Source organism: Amblyraja radiata, chromosome 14 (assembly GCF_010909765.2).
Source record: "Amblyraja radiata isolate CabotCenter1 chromosome 14, sAmbRad1.1.pri, whole genome shotgun sequence".
In the NCBI taxonomy this organism is placed as follows: Eukaryota; Metazoa; Chordata; class Chondrichthyes; order Rajiformes; family Rajidae; genus Amblyraja; species Amblyraja radiata.
This window is the reverse complement of record NC_045969.1, coordinates 14338137-14361237: the sequence shown is the minus strand read 5'-3', so window position 1 is coordinate 14361237 and position 23101 is coordinate 14338137. Positions and strand designations below refer to the sequence as shown.

Below are 23101 nucleotides of genomic sequence, written 5' to 3'. Positions count from 1 at the left end.
GTGCTCGGCTCATATCCGCAAGGTCGCGAGTTTGCGCCTTGATCCCGGCAGTTCCTCGGTCGCGAGTTTGAGTCTTCAATGTAGTTTTTTCTTGCAGAATAAATGTCTGTATGAAATGCAGTGTGTTGAATGAATTCCTGAATTTGTAAATGTGACCGCAGCATTGAATCACCTCTCGCACTCATGTCACCCTAGCGCGGCTACATGCCCTTAGGCGGCCTAAGGCGACATTTTCACGCTCTTATATCCGTGTGCAGCAGAGGCGATGTGCGTTTGGTGCCAAACGAGAGCTTTGGCGTGCCATGTTTAGCGCCAAACGTGAGCTTTGGTGAGCTTTGGTGTGCAGACGACATCCTGGAAAAAATGTCCGGTTTCTTCCAGGTAGGCGATATACCCTCCCGGGCAATATACCCTCCACTTCTCTTTTATGAAGGGGATTTAGTTCCCCTTTCTTCCAGGACCAACCGGAGGTTCCGCTGTCACCTCTGCGGGCCACCCTCGGTGAACGCTCACTCAACTTTGTCTTGGGATTCCTACTCTCCCGCGCAATGTACCCTCACCTTCTCTTTTATGAATGGGGATTTAGTTCCCCTTTCTTCGAGGACCGACCGGAGGTTCCGCTGTCACCTCTGCGGGCCGCCCTCGGTGAACGTTTCTTTTTAGGATGGCATTTCGTGAGTGAGGATACTGCAGGGATTGACGTTTGGGTTTTGGATGTTCACCATATATGAAATGGTTCAGATGAAGGAAACTGAACATATTTCTAAATATGCCAACAATACAAAACTGGTTTGGATTCTGAATTGTGAAGAAGATACAAAGAGGCTTAAAGGCAATTTAGATACGTTGGATGAGTAGGTAAATATATTGTATTTGAAGTATGAAGTAGGAAAATCTGAAAAATCTGAAATGACGATAGATTGAGAAATATTAATGTACAAAGGAACAGGGATAGTCCCAAACACGTCACTGGATATGTTGATCTTCATTGAAAGAGATCGAGTAAGGTGCAAGGATGTCTTGCTACAAATATAAATACACATGATCTTATTAACACCAAATATATATAATTATAAGCACAGACATACTCCAGGTGAGGCCACAACTGGAGTATTGTGTGCAGTTTTGGTCTCTAAATTTGAGGAAGGACATTTTTGCTATTGAGGGAGTGCAGGTTCACATGGTTAATTCCCGGGATGGCGGGACTGTCATATGTTGAAAGAATGGAGCGACTGGGCTTGTATACTGGAATTTAGAAGGATGACAGGATATCATTGAAATACAAGATTATTAAGGGATTAGACATGCTCGAGGCAGGAACCATGTTCCCGATATTGAGGGAATCCAGAACTAGAGGCCACAGTTTAAGAATAAGGGGTAGGCCATTTAGAACGGAGATGAGGAAAAACTTTTTCACCCAGAGATATGTGAAGTTGTGGAATTTTCGGCCTCGGAAGGCAGTGAAGGCCAATTCTCTGGATTCTTTCAACAGAGTGTTAGCTAGAGCTCTTAAAGATCGCGGAGTCAAGGGATATGGGGAGAAGGCAGGACAGGGTACTGATTGTGGATGACCAACCATGATCACAGTGAATGGCGGTGCTGGCTTGAGGAGCCGAATGGCCTACTCCTGCACCTATTGTCCATTGTCATGTCGATAATCAGAAGCTTTTTTCCCCAAGAAGGAAATGTCTTTGCTAAAGGGCAGAGAAGGAAAGTTTAAGGGAGATTGATGTTGCCAGTTTTTGTTTCTCCCCCAGACACAGTGGTAGGTGCTTGGAATGCCCTGCCAAGGGAATTTAGACATAAAAGGGGAGGAGAATTGAGGGATATAGACCACATGCAGGCAGATGTATGCAGGCACATATGCATACAGGAGGAGGAGGAGCCATCTTGGTGAACGGCTGCTAGCCAGCAGCCGTCCATTTTAAATTCGTTTTTTTTATAGTTTTTAGTGAGTCCTGTTTTTTTGTTTGTTGGGGATATGGTCTTTTAATGTGGGGGGGTAGGTGTAACTTTATTTCTAGGTCCCTACCTGGTCGGTGTGGCAGCCTTTTCTCCGGGCTGCCCGTCGACCCGTCCTCGTGGCCTACCTGCGGGCTTGGAGCACCGTTTCCTGGCGGGGACAGCCCAGCACCTCGGCCTCAGCGGCGGCACAGCGTTGGAGCGCTGGAGCGGAGCAGAGTGGAGCGGGCGATGCCTTGCCTGGGTCGCCGCGCTGGAGCGACGCGCTGGAGCTCTGGTGAGCTGGACCGCCGAGAGCAACATATCCAGGCTGCGGGTCTCCGGAGCGGAGAGGCGGCGTGCGGAGAGGTGGCAGTGCGGAGAGGCGGCAGTGCTGAGAGGCGGCGCCGACTTTATCATCGGGAACCTGGGAGCTCCAAACTGGCACGGCCTTGTCGGCTTCGGTAGCCGCGGGCTCCAACCAGGAAGCGGCCGTTCCAGGTGGCCCAGCCGCCGAAAGGACTCTCCCGACGCCGGGGCAAGACCACCGGGTGAGAACGGCCAGGGACATCGGGCCTCCGTAGAGGCAATTGCAGTGGCCTCAATAGGCCTGACTTTGGGGTGAACATGGGGTGGGGACTGGACATTGTGCCTTCCCCCACAGTGCTATCCACTGTGGGGGGATGATTTTTTTTGTCTAATTGTAGTCCTGTAGGTCTGTGTCAAAGATGGCTGCCGTGAAGAGAGAGTGGACGCTGGCGCGCTTTGGCTGCCACTGCTCCCTCTTCACATTGTGTTTTTGATTTTCTGTTTTTGGATTGAATTCTGTTTTTAATTTGTGTCTCTGTGATGTCTTTTTTACCTGTTCTATTCCGATTATATGTTTTTATTCCGATTACTATGTAAGGTGTCCTTGAGATGTCTGAAAGGCGCCCATTAAATAAAATTTATTATTATTATTATTAGATGTGCAGTTTTAATTGGAATCAAGACAAACATTGTAGATCGAAAGGCCTGCACCTGTGCTGTACAGTTCTATGCACCTAAGAAAAGATATGTTAAGAAAGGCAACAGAAGGGGATAGGAAGAGAGAGAAATAGGGTTCCCCACTCCGTCTCCGTCAGTAGAAAGAAATGTGATTGCATTCACCCTCTGCTCTCCCCTCTCCTTTCCGCTACCCTCAGTCACTCCCTCCCTCCCTCCATAACCCATCTCCCCTCCCTACCCCTCCTCTCCATCTATCTCCCTGCTTCCCCACTCCTCACCTCTCGCCCTCCCCCACTAAACACAATGTTTAAATAAAAGTTCTCCTCCTTCCCTCCTCCACTCCCTCCCTCTCCTTACAACAATGTAACAAATCTCTCATTGCACTGGGTGGGACACTGTTGATGGGCAGTTTATGTAAATGAGATCCCATTGTGATGTCATTGTCGTGTGGAGCACTGCTCACGGCACTTTATGTAAATGAGATCCCATTGTGACATCATAGCTGTAACTGCCACTGCAAGTTCAAATGATTCTTTCTCAAACTGGATTTTATAAAGTTAAAAATGTGAATAACTTGTAAAATATAACATCAATCTGAACGAAACTTGATAAAAACACACAAGACAATTGTAGTAAGGTGGCCCAACAATTGTAGCGCAATCATAAACCCATTTGGCGTAGTTCCGGGAGCACGCACGCGCACAGAATCACAAACAATATGAGAGTTTTAGTAATATATACTAGACCAAGTGGATGTCACACGGGAGGCCGCAAGCCATTTCCACCATTCCCCCAACGCAACCCGTTCCCCCAACGCAGTATTCCACCACTCACCCACAACCCGTTCCCCCAACACAATATTCCACCACTCCCCCATAGCCACCACGGGAGGCCTGGTCCCCCAACGCAACCCGTTCCCCAACGCAATATTCCACCACTCACCCATTCCCCCAACGCAACGCGTTCACCCAACGCAATATTCCACCACTCACCCATAGCACCCAACTGTGCAGGGGCGGCTTATTTTGTCTTGTTCACCCTCCCTCATTTTAAACTTTAAAAAAAATGCAATTGCACTTGCTAGGGCTTGCAGGACTCAGTGTCCTGGGATTGCAGCATTGTAGCAAGCAGGGTTACCATCACATTGTGACATCATAACTGCTAACTGCCAGGCAGATGGAAGAAATGTTTCTCACAGTGGGATTTGTAAAGTTAAAAATGTGAAGAACAACATCAATCTGAATGTAAGGTGGTCCAAAAATTCTACCGCCATCGTGTACCGTTTTGGCGTAGTTCTGGGATCACACACGCACACAGAATCACAAACAAGATGAGAGTTTTAGTAATATATAGTTAGATAGATGTTGGCAGGTTAAAGACTAAGTAGCCATGGCAAATTTAACTGTAACTTCAACACCACATTCTCATTTATTGACAGTATCCTGTTACTCCTTACTTATCAAATATCTATCTATTTCTGGCTTAGAAATATTAAAAGACTCTGCTGCTACCTTCCCTAAACTGTTTCCACTACATTAATGTCCTTCCTTAAATAAGGAGATCAATATGCACAAAGTACTCTGAAGCAATCTCACTTTAACAACAAATAACATTTTGTTAGACTTTCTAATTACATGCAGTATCTGCAAATGTTACAGAGGGTCATCTAGGACCCTCCACATGTCAGAACTCTAGAATCTCTCACTATTTAAACGTTTCTTTCTTGTTCCTGCCAAAAAGGACAATTTTGCATTTTCCCATGATACCCCATTCGCCAGATATTTTTTCACTCATTTTTGAAAAAGGGCACAGTTAATATTGTGCAGAAAAAGTGAAGACAATTTAAGATACATTTGGTGGGTAGCTGGGGAAAGTGTAAAGAAAAGATTTTAAAAAACAATCTACCTGTAGGAGGAGGTGGTCTTTGTGGTGGGACAGGTCTTGAAGGAGGGACTGCAGGACGTGGCGGTGGTGCTCGTTTTGGTTCCAGCGCCTGACAACTTTCCTTCTGTGTTGGAATTTGTTGGAATTCTGAAGAAACTGATTTTAAAAAACAATGACCTAACAGTATAAACAATCTGAGATCATATCATAGCAGAAATTACAAAACAACTATTAAATAACCCCCTGAGGAACTATTTACCAAGGGGAAAAAACGAGTAGTAGGCCACTTAGCCTGTCAAACCTGCTCTGCCATTCAATATGTTAATGGCTGATAATTGAAATTCAGTTTCTACTTTCTCCCCATATTCCTAGTTTCCTTTGAGCCCCACCCAAAACATTATCTAACTCCTTCTTGAATATATTGAATAATTTGATATCAACTGTGGTGGAGAATTCCATAGGTTCATCACTTATGAGACAATATATATTTTTTCTCATCCTTAGACTATGACCGCTTGTCCTGGACTACCCTGCCATCAGGAACATTCTTCCTGTATCTATTCAGTCCAGTTTTGTGTCCTTGGATATAAGCATCATACTCTGTAAAACCCATATTAACCAACTAAAAAAGTTCAGTACATGTATGAAAAGAAACAAACAATTAAAAAGTCAAAAATAATGCCTCCAAGTCTCAATAGTTCTGAGCCTATTTGGAGGTTGTGATGTTTAATAGCATGATGGCTGTAGGGGAGAAGCTGCACCAAAACCTGTACGTTGCAGTTTTCAGGTTCCTATACCTTCTTCCCGATGGCAGGAATGAAATGAGTAATTAAGTTATAGCACTATTAGCAATGGTCAAAATATAGGTGGTTTCCTTGAAAGATAATTAGAAGATGACAGCTAATTTGCAAGTCACCAGTGCTAAATATACAATACTTGTTGATATTCATGACAAACATTTACCTTGATGTGACTGTTCTTGTTGTAATGTGGAACCCCTTGTGGTTGCACGACTAGGTCTGCTCGGCAGTAATGGTGGAAGTGCCTCTGGCATTGTGGGTGAAGGACAGGGACTCGTCCTGGGTGTCGAACTAGGAGAAGTCCCTGAACCTGAACCAGAGGCAGGCTGCAAATGCTGAGGGATTTCATAGATTTCAGCATTATAGTCATCCACGTCACCTATGGTAAAACAATGCAAAGGACTTGAAAGGCAATACAAAAATAGTCACAAATAGATTTAAAGTTGAACTGAACGACCATTTTTTGCATTGTTCAAATTCCCATTCTCCATTTTGCCCAAATTACATTTCAAAAGCAAATTATTCTTTTAAATTCAATGGAACTGATTTCCTAATATTCATTAATAATTGCTTTAAAAAAAAATATAAAGCTGCATATCCAAAAAAACAGACTAATAAGTTACAATTTATGATATTTAGGTATTAAATATATTTGGATTTTTAGAATATGATAAAGGTTTAAGCAATTAAATTAATTTGATAGATACTTGCCCATGGATCACCGATTTATTCATAGCCAATTTATTTTGCTGCATGATGATGTCTCTGCATTTTAATAGTTATTAGGGACTGAGAGTTTACATATTTAAAACATAAAAAGGTCACATTATTTATCTTATTTTTATGCATTGAATAAATCAGATTTTAAACGTACTGAATGCTTAGACATTTAATTCTTTCTACATACCTTCCATATCATAGTCAGCAGAAACAACAGTATCCTCTCCCAGCAGTGTAGAACTAGTAGAGACAGGTAAACTAGGGCTAATTTTTTCTAGACTCATCTCTTCCTCTAATCTGCTGCTCCAATCCAGATTCTTCAGACAGATAGCAATAGTCCTGTCCAGAACCTACATGAATACAATATTTTGTTTTTCCCCTTTGATCTTTAAATTAAACATATTTTGTGATATGGTCAGATAGTCATCTCCAACCAGCATTGTTCAGACAAGATCTATTTACATATTCTAATATTATGCATTAGTAAAACAAATCTCATTTTTATATTGGTAACATTTTTTGTAAGCATGGGTATTCACCTTTCTTTTGCTTCCAACCTATGACAAGCTATTATGGTTCACTATTTCAATGTTTGTTTTCAATATTCTCTCCCTAGATCGATTTTTCTGATGTTTCCCAGGGTCTATTACTCTCCCCACTTAAGTCTATGTACTGCTCTTGCAGATTTATTACTGCCAGAAACTGATGCCATTTTTATTTAAATCTTTGTTGGATTCTAGAACAATTCCCACCCCCACTGGTTAAGGAGGCAAAAAAACAATGGAGGAAAGACCAGTTAGCCTATCAGTCAAAAGAAAAATGGTAGAATATATTACCTCGCAAGTAGTAGAAGAAATTATTAACAGCACCGTGTTAACGAACTGAACATAATTTTTTTTAAATAAAATTCATTTTTTGATATTTATAACTAAAAGAATATGAAACGGATGTGGCGTAATTGGACATTTAGAAGGCTAGTGGAGAGATTGTGGGGTTGATAAGGATGTGGATTGAAGAAATGATTATCATGGACAACAATAAGAGTGAAAAGAGTATTTTTTGTCTGCAGAATCCATAAATACTGAGATGTTGCAAGAATTAACTGTTCACAATCTACATCAATGTTTTGGATGAGGAAACCACAAAATATATCAATGTTAGAATTGATGATGATGCTACAGACAGAACATAATGTGCATAAAAAACAAGGTCATCTGCTTTGGAAGAAAACAAGAAGAATGTTTTTAAATGATGATTTGAAGTGTGCTGTTCAGTGGGACCTTGGTGTCCTTGTACACAGATCTATTACTATTATTAGCCGAATATTGTATAGGTCTTGTATCCATTCTTACTAAAGAAAATATCTGTTGCAGAAAATATGTAACGAGGTTCAGAAAAATTGCTGATGCTGAAAATCCGAATTAAAAACAGAAAATGCTGTAAATACACTGCACTTAGGAAGCATCCGTGGAAAGGTAAACAACTAACAGTTCAAGACCTAAATCTTTTTTAAGAATTTGGAAACAACTTAAGTAGCAGAGAACATGGGGAGGGTTATGTAGATCAAATATGGCACAACATTCATGGTCAAGGGGTACAATTGGTACCTGCCTTGTAGGATAAGAAAGGCAATGTCAGAGATTTATCTCAAGCAAACATCCTTAGCACAGAATTACACTCATATTCAGATCTGAATCAGAATCTGAATATTCACATGCCTGAAGGCAAACTCCTGCAACAGAAATTCAATTTCATGTTCTGACAGGAAAATCAAATCAGATATGTTCTCAATCTCCATTATAAAGTGCAACATCCCTTTGAACTCCCTGGCCCATTACTAGGCATGGAGCATTGGGGGATGTCACTAAGTACTGAGCTCATGCATCAAGGCACACAAAAGCAGGTATGTTTTCCAAACTTACGAAAGTGGAAGAGAAGTAGTAAAGCAGAAGGGAAAAATTAGTCCTTTTTAATATTTAGACCACTGTAGGGGAAAATCTAGCAAACATTATTTGTGTTACTTCCTTGTCAGGATGGTTACTTACCTCAGTGCCACTCAATTTCTGCACTGCAAGGGCAGAACTACCTTCTGAGAATGTCACCCACATTTTGTCTTCTACAAACCTAAAAAAGTAAAATGTCAATCACATTTCAATAAACATATACATATTAGCAGGTTGAATGGGGGAAAGTTAAGTTTTGGTGACATTACTTACAACAATGTGTTGGAAGGAACTGCAGGTGCTGGTTTAAATCGAAGATAGACACAAAATGCTGGAGTAACTCAGCGGGGCAGGCAGCATCTCTGAAGAGAAGGAATGGATGACGTTTCGGGTCAGTCTGAAGAAGGGTCTCGACCCAAAACATCACTCATTTCTACTCTCTAACAAAGCTGCCTGAGTTACTCCAGCATTTTGTGTCTTGCAACAGCGATTAGTTGCAAAATATCATTCTGTATTAAAGAATTGAGCTATTTTAAGTTCATTTTGAGCAACAATTCTGGAACTCCAATCCTAAATACATTGTATTCCAAATATGCCATTAATGTTTGGATATCATTTCATCATGTTCTTCCAAGATGCTAACAATAGATGCATTTTATGCAATATTTGTACAAACTCCGATTATGCAATGTTGATTAATGTTCCCATCAGCAATGTTTTGAAACAAGATTATCAAATACTTTATGCAGGGCATAAATTCAAGAGATTTCCTGGAAATCATTAGGCTATACTGTAAACAGAAACATGGATTTCAATATCACAGCATTTTTCAATAAAGCAAAAAGGAAATCAAGATATTAGGTTTTGTATGACTTATGATGCAGTGCTGAAAAAAGCCATCAACACCAAAAAGTGCTAGTATATTTCTTCGACTTGATCTTAATCAAGCTCTCCTGATCTTTATCCTGATCTTGGAACTGGTAGATTCATATGGGATTGACACTAGTAAATACCATCTATGTTTCATTCACTTTTGAATAGTACTGCATTTCATCCAGTAATGATACCATCTCCATTTAATTATTATCTACACTTACACAGGCTTGAACCAAAACAGTGATTTTATGGGGAGAACCTAACTGGTTATTAATACCCAAAACCAAACATTTGCAAACAGTCAATAGATTTAGGCGAAGAGAGAGAGATTAAGTCAATTAGCAGATTAAAATGTAACCATGTATGTTGACTCCTGTGGCATCAGACAGACATACTGTTGTAAAAACAGAAAAACAGGAACAATGGCATGCCACTTTTCAAACCTGCCCCACCATTCAATCTGATCCTATGTATTAATACCATAATACTGTTTTTTCCCTGCACCCCCAGATACTATTCTCATCTAGAATATTTAACTACCTCTAAATATATATATGTACCAATTTGACATCTACAGCCATCGGTGATTTCTGCAAGCTGACAATGTTCAGAGTTAAGAGATTTCTCCTTATTTCAACCTTAAATGGCTTATTTTATATCGTGAGACTATTACACGAAAAGAACAACTCCCCCACCCCCTTTCTGACCATCTGGTCAGTTAGAATTTTGTTTAATTCCCTTCTCATTCTTCCAAACACGAATGGACTTAATCTCTCCTCACAAAGCTGTCCCGCCATGACAGGAATCAGTTTGGTTAATCTTTACCACACTCTCTCAATGGCCATTATATCTGTTCTTAGAAAAGAAATATTAAAACTGCACACAGTACTCTTGGTATAATCTCACCAAGACCCTGTACCAAGACAGCCTTGCTCCTGTACTTGAATCCTCTTGCTACAAAGGCCAACAAGTCATTTGCCGCCTTTACTGTTTGTTTTCTTTCAACAGGTGTACAAAAACACGCAAGTCTCTTGATAGATACTCAAAATGACACAATTTAAATAATGCACCTCCATTCTATTTTCCCCCAAAAGGGTATAACTACATGTATCCTTGCGATATTGCTTATACCAAGTTTTTACCTCCTCACTCAATTTGCCCATGTGGCCTGGAATCCTTTTTTGCATCCTTCTCACAATCCCACCCAGGTTAATGTCATTGTCCTACACATCTTGTACAGTGAAAAGTATCTAATTATATCTAAAACACATGGTTAGGAAAGGTTTTAGAGCAATGTGGGTCAGATGCAGGTAATTAGGATCTTGGATGGCATGAACAAGTGGACCCAAGGGCGTGTTTCCTTGTTGTATAACTCTAGAACTCTACTTCTAACTTGGAACCATGATTTTTTTAATTGTAAATATTACAAGCTTAAACATTTTGAGCGCAGGGAAGGCAGTTCAGGCTTCATGCCAATTACATTTTTGAAAATTAAATTAAAAAAATTGTTAATATATTACACTAGATGGAAAAACAGATATATGCAAGACATAGTTACCTTATCAAAATAACATCACCATATGCAGCAAACAGTTGAAGCAAATGGTCTATCAAGTTATCATCAAAGTAATGGTCTGAGGAGGTGCTGGTCAGTGATACCACCACTGTGCCGTCTGGAGGTCCTTGCTCAGCAATAACTTCCTTGTACACTCTTTGTCGTGCATCAGGATCAATGTCAAATATGTCTACATCTATAATGGCAACCACAGGCCTAAATAAAATAAAAATAGCATATAATTTGTAATGAATACATAAAATAAAGCCTTGGATGACAGCAGTAAAGATTGCAATAGATAATTAGGACATGCTTCTCTTTTCTAGCACCCATTCCCCAATTTTCAAACAACTACACAGAACAGTTGCATGTAAAGATATCTTTCTGTCGCCATTCCAGTTGAGACTGATTTGGACAAATTAGCTCACTGTGCAGTGAAATTAGCAGTGCAGTAAATTGAGTAATTTTATACATTCCAGCCACCAACATTTCAGACTTGTGACATTTAAAAATTGTACCTATGATCCGATGTTTTTAATTCTGCACGTCCATAATATATTAATGTTCCAGGACTCCATGAACTCGTTAATTTAGGTTCATCCTGAATACTGGAATTCAGCAAATCTAGGTCATCGGCTGTAAAGAAGCAGAACTTATTAGTATTGCATAAAAGTCCACAACACAATAACCAAATCTACTGAATCAGTTACCTACTGAATCAGCCATCTACTGAATCCCACTATTACGGCCTTTATTTATTTACTGCAGGAAAATGAATAAAGGCAGTATTAGTGGGAATCAGTAGAAAGCTTTTTGAATTTGAATTGTAGATTTATCTCATAAAGCTTGATTTGTAAATGTTGTTGTTCAACCTGTGACTTACGTAAAGAGAATAAATCTGCCATTGTTAATTCTATTACTGCTTGACCTTCTGTAAAAATAGAGACAGGATGGCTTTGCGTAAAATTAGAATGTTAAACCAATACCTAACTTACCTTCTAACAATTTAAGGTAAACTAATAATTGATGTTGCTTGCAATATTCATCCTTTAATACAAGTTCTATTAATGTTTAAGAAACCAATCTGTCGCACATCGGAAGCTTAAAAATGGATAACCCATGTTCTAATTAGTGCTCACAGGAAGAACTGACCAGGAATTGGGGTACTTTTAGTATCATAATATCTGACATGGATTCTCTTCAAATCACATCGCTTTGGGATGGGAGGATGAGTGTTAAGAATATTGTGGATATTGTATCCCCAAGGTATAGGGGTGTATTATAGACCGCCAAATGGGGAGCGAGAATTGGAAGAGCAAATATGTAAGGAGATTGCAGATATTAGTAGTAAGCACAAGGTAGTGATTGTGGGAGATTTCAATTTTCCACACATAGACTGGGAAACACATTCTGTAAATGGGCTGGATGGGTTGGAGTTTGTAAAATGTGTGCAGGATAGTTTTTTGCAGCAATACATAGAAGTACCTACTAGAGAAGGGGCGGTGCTGGACCTCCTGTTAGGAAATGAGACGGGTCAGGTGGCAGAGATATGCGTTGGGGAACAGTTTGGGACCAGTGATCACAATACCATTAGTTTCAATATAATTATGGAGAGGGTCAGAACTGGACCTAGGGTTGAGATTTTTGATTGGAGAAAGGCTAACTTTGAGGAGATGCGAAAGGATTTAAAAGGAGTAAATTGGGACAGTTTGTTTTATGGGAAAGATGTGGAAGAGAAATGGAGGACATTTAAAGGTGAAATTTTAAGAGTGCAGAATCTTTATATCCCTGTTCGGTTGAAAGGAAATAGTAAAAATTGGAAAGAGCCATGGTTTTCAAGGGAAATTAGACACGGTTCAGAAAAAGAGAGAGATCTACAATAATTATAGGCAGCATGGAGTAAACAAGGTGCTTGAGGAGTATAAAGAATGTAAAAAGAATCTTAAAGAAATTAGAAAAGCTAAAAGAAGATATGAGGTTGCTTTGGCAAGTAAGGTGAAAGTAAATCCAAAGGGTTTCTACAGCTATATTAATAGCAAAAGGATAACGAGGGATAAAATTGGTCCATTAGAGAGTCAGAGTGGACAGCTATCTGCAGAGCCAAAAGAGATGGGGGAGATATTGAACAATTTCTTTTCTTCGGTATTCACCAAAGAGAAGGATATTGAATTATGTGAGGTATGGGAAACAAGTAGAGTAGCTATGGAAACTATGAGGATCAAAGAAGAGGAAGTACTGACACTTTTGAGAAATATAAAAGTGGACCAGTCTCCAGGTCCGGGCAGGATATTCCCTAGGACATTGAGGGAAGTTAGTGTAGAAATAGCAGGGGCTATGACAGAAATATTTCAAAAGTCATTAGAAACGGGAATAGTGCCGGAGGATTGGCGTACTGCGCATGTTGTTCCATTGTTTAAAAAGGGGTCTAAGAGTAAACCTAGCAATTATAGACCTGTTAGTTTGACGTCAGTGGTGGGCAAATTAATGGAAAGGATACTTAGAGATAATATATATAAGCATCTGGATAAACAGGGTCTGATTAGGAACAGTCAACATGGATTTGTGCCTGGAAGGTCATGTTTGACTAATCTTCTTGAATTTTTTGAAGAGGTTACTGGGGAAATTGATGAGGGTAAAGCAGTGGATGTTGTATATATGGACTTCAGTAAGGCCTTTGACAAGGTTCCTCACGGAAGGTTGGTTAAGAAGGTTCAATGGTTGGGTATTATTGGTGGAGTAGCAAGATGGATTCAACAGTGGCTGAATGGGAGATGCCAGAGAGTAATGGTGGATGGTTGTTTGTCAGGTTGGAGGCCAGTGACTAGTGGGGTGCCACAGGGATCTGTGTTGGGTCCACTGTTGTTTGTCATGTACATCAATGATCTGGATGATGGTGTGGTAAATTGGATTAGTAAGTATGCAGATGATACTAAGATAGGTGGGGTTGTGGATAACGAAGTAGATTTTCAAAGTCTACAGAGAGATTTATGCCAGTTGGAAGAGTGGGCTGAAAGATGGCAGATGGAGTTTAATGCTGATAAGTGTGAGGTGCTACATCTTGGCAGGACAAATCAAAATAGGACGTACATGGTAAATGGTAGGGAATTGAAGAATGCAGTTGAACAGAGGGATCTGGGAATAACTGTGCACAGTTCCCTGAAAGTGGAATCTCATGGAGATAGGGTGATAAAGAAAGCTTTTGGTGTGCTGGCCTTTATAAATCAGAGCATTGAGTATAGAAGTTGGGATGTAATGTTAAAATTGTACAAGGCATTGGTGAGGCCAATTCTGGAGTATGGTGTACAATTTTGGTCACCTAATTATAGGAAGGATGTCAACAAAATAGAGAGATTACAGAGGAGATTTACTAGAATGTTGCCTGGGTTTCAGCAACTAAGTTACAGAGAAAGGTTGAACAAGTTAGGGCTTTATTCTTTGGAGCGCAGAAGGTTAAGAGGGGACTTGATAGAGGTCTTTAAAATGATGAGAGGGATAGACAGAGTTGACGTGGAAAAGCTTTTCCCACTGAGAGTAGGGAAGATTCAAACAAGGGGACATGACTTGAGAATTAAGGGACTGAAGTTTAGGGGTAACATGAGGGGGAACTTCTTTACTCAGAGAGTGGTAGCTGTGTGGAATGAGCTTCCAGTGAAGGTGGTGGAGGCAGGTTCGTTTTTATCATTTAAAAATAAATTGGATAGTTATATGGACGGGAAAGGAATGGAGGGTTATGGTCTGAACGCAGGTGTATGGGACTAGGGGAGAATACGTGTTCGGCACGGACTAGAAGGGTCGAGATGGCCTGTTTCCGTGCTGTAATTGTTATATGGTTATTATAAGGTGCATTGGAGTGAAGAAATCCCAACTATCAAATACAAGGGTTAGAAATGTAAATGTCTTGCAAAAAAATGGTTATCATACCTGATTTGTCAACAGACCATTTCCTTCTTTTCCAAAGAATTCGATCTGTCCAAGCAGGAGTCCGACATTTTTCACTTGTATCATAATCATCAGAGAACAAGTCATATTTGTAAGTTGGTGGGAAATGTATTCTACCTTCCAGAAATTCCCGGAAAATCTACAAAATACAAAATGATTTAACGATTACACTGGATAAACTGAAAACTAGTGAGGAGCTTGCAACCCAATGGTATGAACATTGAATTTTCCAAATTTAGGTAACTAATCTACAAACAATCCCCCCTCCCCATTCTGTATTTCCCACCCGTGAAAACCGTTTTAATTGTCAACATCTTAAAATTGTTTAAATTAGCCAGGATATCCTGTAAAATGAAACACTAAAATCTATTCATGTGTTTCATTCTTTAATGTCTTTTCAAATTAAATTCATGTTTTATTGCCGGGTCATTAATATTTTGTATACATCTGAAAGTAAAAGAGTATGGCATTGACTTACATTTCCCTTTTCATATTCTGCAACATTGCCAACTTCAATTCAAAGTTTAATATTTTTAAAGCCGGCCGGAAATCTTTCACCATAAATTCCAATTCTCAATATAATAATGTACGTCAAAAATATTATGTTTTTCAATTTAGATAACCTATAGGGCTTACATGTCATATGATGCAGCCTGATAAGGTTATTTATTGGTGATCCCTGTGAAATCGTAGGAGAGTTCAAGAGCTACTCTTTCTAATTCCACCTTACCCTCTCCCATAAATACCATGCCAGGATAAAGATTATTTGACGGCCAACATAGCTTGCCCTTGATATGCAACCTCTCCAATATTAATTGATTTTTAATACAATTTTAAGAAATTTCAATCTTACATATCCAGCATTCTTTTGATTAATAAGTTGATCGCCTGACAGAAGAGAGTCCCAATTCTGTTGTCTTATCAGTTCTTTTACTTCTTCATTCGGAAGATCAATGCGGTAATTGAAATCTCCACACCAAAATATATAATCATGAGAAAATAGTAATCTCCCCTACAGGAAATGAAGAGAACATGATTTAGAATTAAATTCAAGATTAACTGCAAAACAATACTTATTTTAAAAATAAGGTCTCCAAGGACAGTTAAAACAACTTCATTGGCACAGGTGGTAAGTTCACCTCATCCTCCTGAAGTCTCCACCATTACAGAATCCAAGCTACAGCAATTCCAAATGCCATAAGCATTGTTTGTCCCAAGACCCAGGTTAGGTGCTGAAGGCTTACAGTGCCCTCCACAATGTTGGGACAAAGACACATAATTTATTAATTTGCCTCTGTACTTCACAATTCTTTGACTTTCATTGGCACAACTTTGGTCCTCATGTTGATAAACAGCAATAAAAGTTTCCAAACGTGATGGAAAGACTGGAGGAAAGACTACGTGCTGAGTGCTCTCTTATGCCTGCATTAAAGAGGCAATTAAACACTGAGCAATTACAAACGTCTGTAAAGCCATGTGTTCCAAACATTATGGTGCCCTGAAATGGGGGGTGGGGGGGTGGGGGGACTATGTATAAACACTGCTGTAAATGGGGGGAGGACTATGTATAAACACTGCTGTGACCAAAATGTATGAAAATGGCCTATAATAAAATCTGACAATGTGCACTTAAACTACATGTGATTTGTTTTCTATTACAAATCTCAAATTGTGGAGTGCAGAGGCAAATAAATAAACGATGGGTTTTTGTCCCAAACATAACGGAGGGCACTGTATGCTCCATAAATAGCCAGCCTCCAAACCAGGCTGTTACTATACATACACAGGCACGTATATGACCAAGTGCAAAACTGCACAGCTCCGTCTTGTTCACATTAAGCAGAATGTGCAAACTAACTATTTACTTTCCCATACGTCTACTCGCAAAATCATAGTGGACTGCGATTTTAGTGGAAGATGTCACTGACAAAATAGTGGAAGGTGTTACTGAATGGTTTCAAGCAGCTCTACCTTGACAAAAACGTGTTCACTTGATATGAACAATAACTTGATTTTGAGGAACATGAACAAAAGAACCAAATGCCAGAGATGCAAAAGTGACTCCTCTTCACATCAGGTCAGAATGTGATTATGCGTCTTCAAGCAGCTAAAGGAAAATTAAAAATCAAATAGGAGTCAGCCACTGGGTAGACTGGAAATCTGGGGGGAAGAAAATGAGAAAATGCTGGAAGCACTCAGCAGGTAATGTAGCACCTCTGGAAAATGGAACAGTAAACGTGTCAGGTCAAAGAGACTTCATCAAAATTAGGAAAAAGAGACTAGTTGGCCATCCGCTCCTCCATCCCCCTGGGGATGGTGGAGCTGGGAAATGGTGGAAACCCTCAGCAGGTCAAATAGCATCCGTGAACATTTCAAAAACCCTCGATCAGAAATGGCAAAGTAAGAAAACTAATTACCAGTAGGGTTAGGTTACAGAGATGTGGGTGGATAGAACAAAAAGGAATGTCTGAAAAGGGACAAAAGAGACTGAAGGAAAAAGGTCAGAGGATCACGGCTTCTTTAAAACTGGCATTCCAGGAAGAGGTTGCAGTGAATTCAACGGTAACTGGAAATCAGCAAGCTGCAGAGAGTGCAGTGGAGATACTGATAGGGCAAAGGGAATCTCCCTTGCAGGGCGAGGTCTGGGTTATGTGTGATAAGCTATTGCTGAAGCCTTCTGGTTGATTGGTTAATGAGAGAATGTGGAGAAACTGAAAGCACGACAAATGGGATATGCAAAAGTTATAAAACAAGCATCAATCTGATGAAAAATCCTTGGCCTGAAATCTTCAAACATCAATCGCTTCTTCTTACACACTTACTCTGCCGAGAATTTTCAGTAGTCCATATTTCAATTTTAGATTTCTTATATCTGCTGTTTTCTGATTTTCAAATAAAACATTACTTTTGCTTAAATGGAAATCCTGAAACACCCTAAAAATTAGAAAATAGGTGCAGGAGGAGGCCATTCGACCCTTCGAGCCAGCACCGCCATTCATCGTGATCATGGCTTATGAGAATATCTTTACCAGATTGCTGCATGTTCAAGGCAGTAGATGACCACCACTTCAAAGGCACATAAGAATGAGCGATATTCACAGGTCTTGCAGTACACAATGACACACGTTTCATTTCTTTTTCTTGGATGAAAAGGTTTTATTTTCAAGAATTATTTGGTATGTGGTCTTCAATGAGTGGTTCAGCATATATTGTTGATCACTAATTGCCCTGAAGTGGTTTTCATAAAATACTGTGTTCCCATGGCAGGCTTTCAAAATGAAAGTCTTACGTCACAAGTTGATTACAAATGTTCTCATATTTTTAAAATTTGATGAACAGCAAGATTATAATTGCAGGTCCACCACAAATTTTCCGGCACCCTTGGTTCCAGAGCCTTTCTGGATTATCCGTCTTGCAAGACCTGCAATGGCCAAGGCCTCCAGGAAGAGTCCAACGGTACTGGAATGGTCGGTCTAGGCTGCCAGGGAGCCAAGACCCACAAAGCCGGTCTTGGGAATGGGTCTGCCAGCTACAGCCTGGCGCGAGTTCCAGAGCTCCGGCCATGGGGGAAAATTCGACCCGCCGACTGGTTGCGGAGGTCACCCATGGGAATGAATCTGCTGGCACCGACCAGGCAAGTGTTCCACAGTCTCAGCTGCAGGGGGTAAAGTCGACTCCGCTGATTGACACAAAGGCCCAATGAGGTAGAGATCTGCTGCCACATTTTCGGGGGCGGGGGGGGGGGGGGAAAGATGACGACTATATGTGTGCTCTCAGAATTTTGTACAAATTAAAGGAGGTACCCGACCACTTGTTGCCGTAACATCAATGGTGGAACTGTATTTAAGTATAGTTAGTATGTATCCCTCACTTGACATCATCAAATAAAGATGATTTTATCTCATCACATAATCATTCATGGAAGCTTTTGTGATGATTTTATCTCATCACATAATCATTCATGCAAAATTAGCTAATACGTTTTGTACAATGGTTACAACAAAAGTTTTTAAAGGTGCTTTAGGACTTCATTTCAGTTGCGAAATGCCCATATATTTTTAGACTGAAATACTTAACGCATTATGCAAATTTGCAAACAAAATATTTCCAGGAACTAACACGAGCTTTCCAATGTACATTGCTGTTGAAAACATTTGCATTTAACTAAATAATGCTGATCATACCATAGGAAAGCTCAGTTTGCGAGCTATTTCAAAGTAATCCTCATTCCTTTCCTTGACTTGCGACTGTCCTGCAGCAAAATGGGCACAGAGGAAGCAAAGGCTGGTGGTATAGAACAGCATGTGGACAGCAACTGCCCCTTTGTTACCAGTAGCTCCTCCCATTCCAGTCTTTACAGTGTCCACTGCGACATCCCTGAAACAAAATAGCATTACGCTTATTAGCAAACCATGACTGCCTACTCTAACCACATTTACTTGAACAAAATAGTTACAGTACCCTCCATAATGTTTGGGACAAAGACCCATCTTTCTTCGTGATGATGTTCCAAACATTGGTAAGCCTAAGGTTTGGCTGATGTCTCTACCAGTTTTACTCTTGTTTCTCAGTCTCATAATGGCTTCTTTGACTTTCATTGGCACAACTTGGGTCATCATGTTGATAAACGGCAATAAAAGTTTCCAAAGGTGATGGAAAGATTGGACGAAAGACTAGGTGCTGAGAGCTCTCTTATACCTGCATTACGGAGGCAATTAAACACACCTGAGCAATTACAAACACCTGTAAAGCCATGTGTCCAAAACATTATGGTGCCCTGAAATGGGGGGACTATGTATAAACACATCTGTAATTTCTTCATGGTGAAATCAAAATGTATAAAAATCATCTTGAATCAAATCTGACAATGTGCACTTTAACCACATGTGATTTTTTTCTATTACAAATCTCAAATTGTGGAGTACAGAGGCAAATAAATAAATTATGTGTCTTTGTCCCAAACATTATGGAGGGCACTGTATATTCTATGCTCAGTGATGGATAATCATTTTGGAGAACAAACGGACTCTCCTTTCAGTTAGCCTTAACAATCAGGTTGGGTTAAGGTATATCACTATTTTTTAAAGAGGGCAATGTTCTACCTATTCTGGCATAACAACATGCTCTAATCCTAACCTTTGGGCATCCTTTACTGGACAATATTCTATTTTCTATAGTAACCTTCAATTGTCTACATAATGCAAAATTTTCAATTTCAAGCCAATTTTTGCTACTTTAACAATAGTTTCATGCCTGAGAGCGATTAAACTGTTGCAAACTCTGTTCATATTTAAAATTCATCTCTGATCCTAATTCTATGAATGAAAGGCCAGTGTCTAACCCAAAACATTAGCAAGTTTTTTTTACAAGATATTTATTTATGATCAAAAAAATGTAGATAAAAGAACATAACATTTGTGAATGTAATTATTCTCAAAAAGACAGTCCAAAAGTCACAAAAGACAGTCCAAAATGTGACAATGGATTGACTAAATATAAATGACTCTATTTCAGTGCAAACATTGAAAGTATACATAACCTATCGTACTCAAATACAGACAGTGTTGGTAGGCAGAGGTCCAACAGGTTGGAAAGAAGATACAGTGGGTAAAGCAGTGAGGGAGCAGAAAGGAGGCATCAATGAATGGACCAGGAAAGAGGCATCAAAGGGGCAGTGAGATGAACAGCAAGAAGGCAGTGGGAGAACAGCAAAACGTGACCAAGGTCATCAGCATTTCATTATGCACCATCAATATCAATCACTTTTCTCACATGTGGCTCTCAAAAGTACTCCATGCAAATCATACCATACATGAGTACATCAGGTTGTGCAAAAGACAAAGTAAAGAGAGTGCAGAATATAACATGACAGCTACAGAGATAGTTTTGATGAATTAATACTAGACCTGTATATTTTATGGAGACTCACATCTTCAAACAAATGACATTAGAAACAAACATTATAGGGGAGCTAGGTTCCATCACCCAAATTTGGTAGAAGCCTGGTGAAGAGATGACTCAATAAAGGTATGAAGCATTTAAATGTTTTGGGCATGGAGTCCTTGCCCAAATTACAGTATCAGATCATTTTGCTGTACAATTTTTATTGCAATTAACAGAAAACACAGCTAAAAGCATATTTTAAAAAAATCAAATAATACAAAAAACCTACCTGATAAATGCAGCATGTTGTGGTCGGATAAAAATAAAGAGGCAAACACCCACAAGTTGCTCAGAAGCTAAAAGTACATATTTGCAGTCCCTCGAGATACTCTTCTGAATCTCAGCTGCCCATAATTTCTGATTAGTGGTGCTGTCAAAGAATTGTAAGCAATTATATATTTTATGCACAAATGAAATTGAAATGTCATGTCTTTAAGCATACTCACAATGAAGGAGAACTTGGGAGACTGAAGGCGGCTAACTGATCAAGAGTATAACTGAACTTACGAAAAAATATCAGCAACCTTAAATGTTAACTGTGTTTATATTCCAATATATGCTACCTAATCTTTTGAGTATTTCTGGCATCTTTCAATTTAACTTCAATAGTATTAGGTTGATTTGGAAGTGCTAAAGGAAAAAGGAGGGTAGGAAGGGGTGGGAGTGATCAAGTGGGCAGAGTGATGGCCAACAGTAAGAAACAGCAGCAGGTGGGAGGGGACAGAGCCCACGGTGCCTGAGTGCATCCTCTCGATGGCAGCAGCCCGAAGAAAACGCTGTCCCAAAGTCTACAATATGAGCCGCTACATTAGACAGGGTACTTAAGGAGGTGGCTCTAGAAATCTTGGACACATTGGTGATCATTTTCCAATGTTCTATAGATTCAGGATCAGTTCCTGTGGATTGGAGGGTAGCTAATGTTATCCCACTTTTTAAGAAATGAGGGAGAGAGAAAACAGGGAATTATAGACCAGTTAGCCTGACATCGGTAGTGGGAAAGATGCTGGAGTCAATTATAAAAGATGAAATAGCGGCACATTTAAATAGCAGTAACAGGATCAGTCCAAGTCAGCCTGGATTTACGAAGGGGAAATCATGCTTGACTAATCTTCTGGAATTTTTTGAGGACGTTACTAGGAAAATGGACAAGGGAGAGCCAGTGGATGTAGTGCACCTGGACTCTCAGAAAGCCTTTGTTAAGGTCCCACATAGGAGATTAGTGGCCAAAATTAGAGCACATGGTATTAGGGGTAGGGTACTGATATGGATAGAAAATTGGTTGGCAGACAGGAAACAAAGAGCAGGGATTAATTGGTCCCTTTCAGAATGGCAGGCATTGACAAGTGGGGTACCGCATGGGTCGGTGCTGGGACCGCAGCTATTTACAATATACATTAATGATTTAGATTAAGGGATTAACATTTAACATTAGCAAATTTGAATCTGACACAATGCTGGGCGGCAGTATGAACTGTGAGGAGGATGCTATGAGTATACAGGGTGACTTGGACAGGTTGGGTGAGTGGGCAGGTGCATGGCAAATGCAGTTTAATGTGAATAAATGTGAGGTTATCCACTTTCGTGGTAAGAACAGGAAGGCAGATTATTATCTGAATGGTGTCAAGTTAGGAAAAGGGGAAGTACAACAAGATCTGGGTGTCCTTGTACATCAGTCTCTGAAAGTAAGCATGCAGGTGCAGCAGTCAGTGAAGAAAGCCAATGGCATGTTGAGTATAGGGGCAAAGAGGTCCTTCTGCAGTTGTACAGGGCTCTGGTGTGATCAAACCTGGAGTATTGTGCGCAGTTTTGGTCTCCAAATTTGAGGAAGGACATTGCTATTAAGGGAGTGCAGCTTAGGTTCACAAGGTTAATTCCCGGGATGGCTGGATTGTCATATGTTGATAGAATGGAGCGACTGGGCTTGTAGACACTGGAATTTAGAAGGATGAGAGGATATCTTATTGAAACATATACGATTATTAAGGGCTTGGACACGCTAGAGGCAGGAAACATGTTCCCAATGTTGGGGGAGTCCAGAACCAGGGGCCACAGTTTAAGAATAAGGGGTAGGCCATTTAGAACGGAGATAAGGAAAAACCTTTTCATCCAGTGAGTTGTGAATGTGGAATTCTCTGCCCCAGAAGGTAGTGGAGGCCGATTCTCTGGATACTTTCAAGAGCGAGTTAGATAGAGCTCTTAAAGATAGTGGAGTCAAGGGATATGGGGAGAAGGCAGGAAGGGGTACTGATTGTGGATGATCAGCCACGATCACAGTGAATGGCGGTGCTGGCTCGAAATGCTGAATGGCCTACTCCAGCACCCATTGTCTATTGTCTGTAACAACAGCACCATGTGTAGGTGAAAAAGGGCTCGCTGGTGCACCTTGCGAGTTGAGAGGTGGCGTCGGGGGACTTTTAAGTAGCTGGGGCCCAGGGACTTTAAGTAGCTGGGGCGCTAAGTAGCCGAGGTGGCAGTGCGAACCTGGGGTGCAATCTGCAGGTCAGTCCGCTATA

The 23101-nt window shown here is 40.2% G+C and overlaps 1 protein-coding gene across 10 annotated transcripts in view; it reads right to left on the bottom strand.

Moving 5' to 3' along the window:
* The window catches only part of synj1 (synaptojanin 1), a 74001-nt gene that overhangs the window by 11963 nt on the left and 38937 nt on the right, over nucleotides 1-23101 (bottom strand). For all 10 annotated transcript variants that reach the window (XM_033032574.1, XM_033032580.1, XM_033032581.1 and 7 more), the window contains 10 exons: nucleotides 20818-20958; nucleotides 18830-19022; nucleotides 15499-15657; nucleotides 14628-14784; nucleotides 11225-11342; nucleotides 10710-10922; nucleotides 8378-8456; nucleotides 6520-6682; nucleotides 5776-5991; nucleotides 4834-4968 (listed from right to left, as the gene is read on the bottom strand). In XM_033032574.1, the coding sequence (XP_032888465.1) occupies nucleotides 4834-4968; nucleotides 5776-5991; nucleotides 6520-6682; nucleotides 8378-8456; nucleotides 10710-10922; nucleotides 11225-11342; nucleotides 14628-14784; nucleotides 15499-15657; nucleotides 18830-19022; nucleotides 20818-20958 (1574 nt within the window). The remainder of the gene's footprint in view (nucleotides 1-4833; nucleotides 4969-5775; nucleotides 5992-6519; nucleotides 6683-8377; nucleotides 8457-10709; nucleotides 10923-11224; nucleotides 11343-14627; nucleotides 14785-15498; nucleotides 15658-18829; nucleotides 19023-20817; nucleotides 20959-23101) is intronic.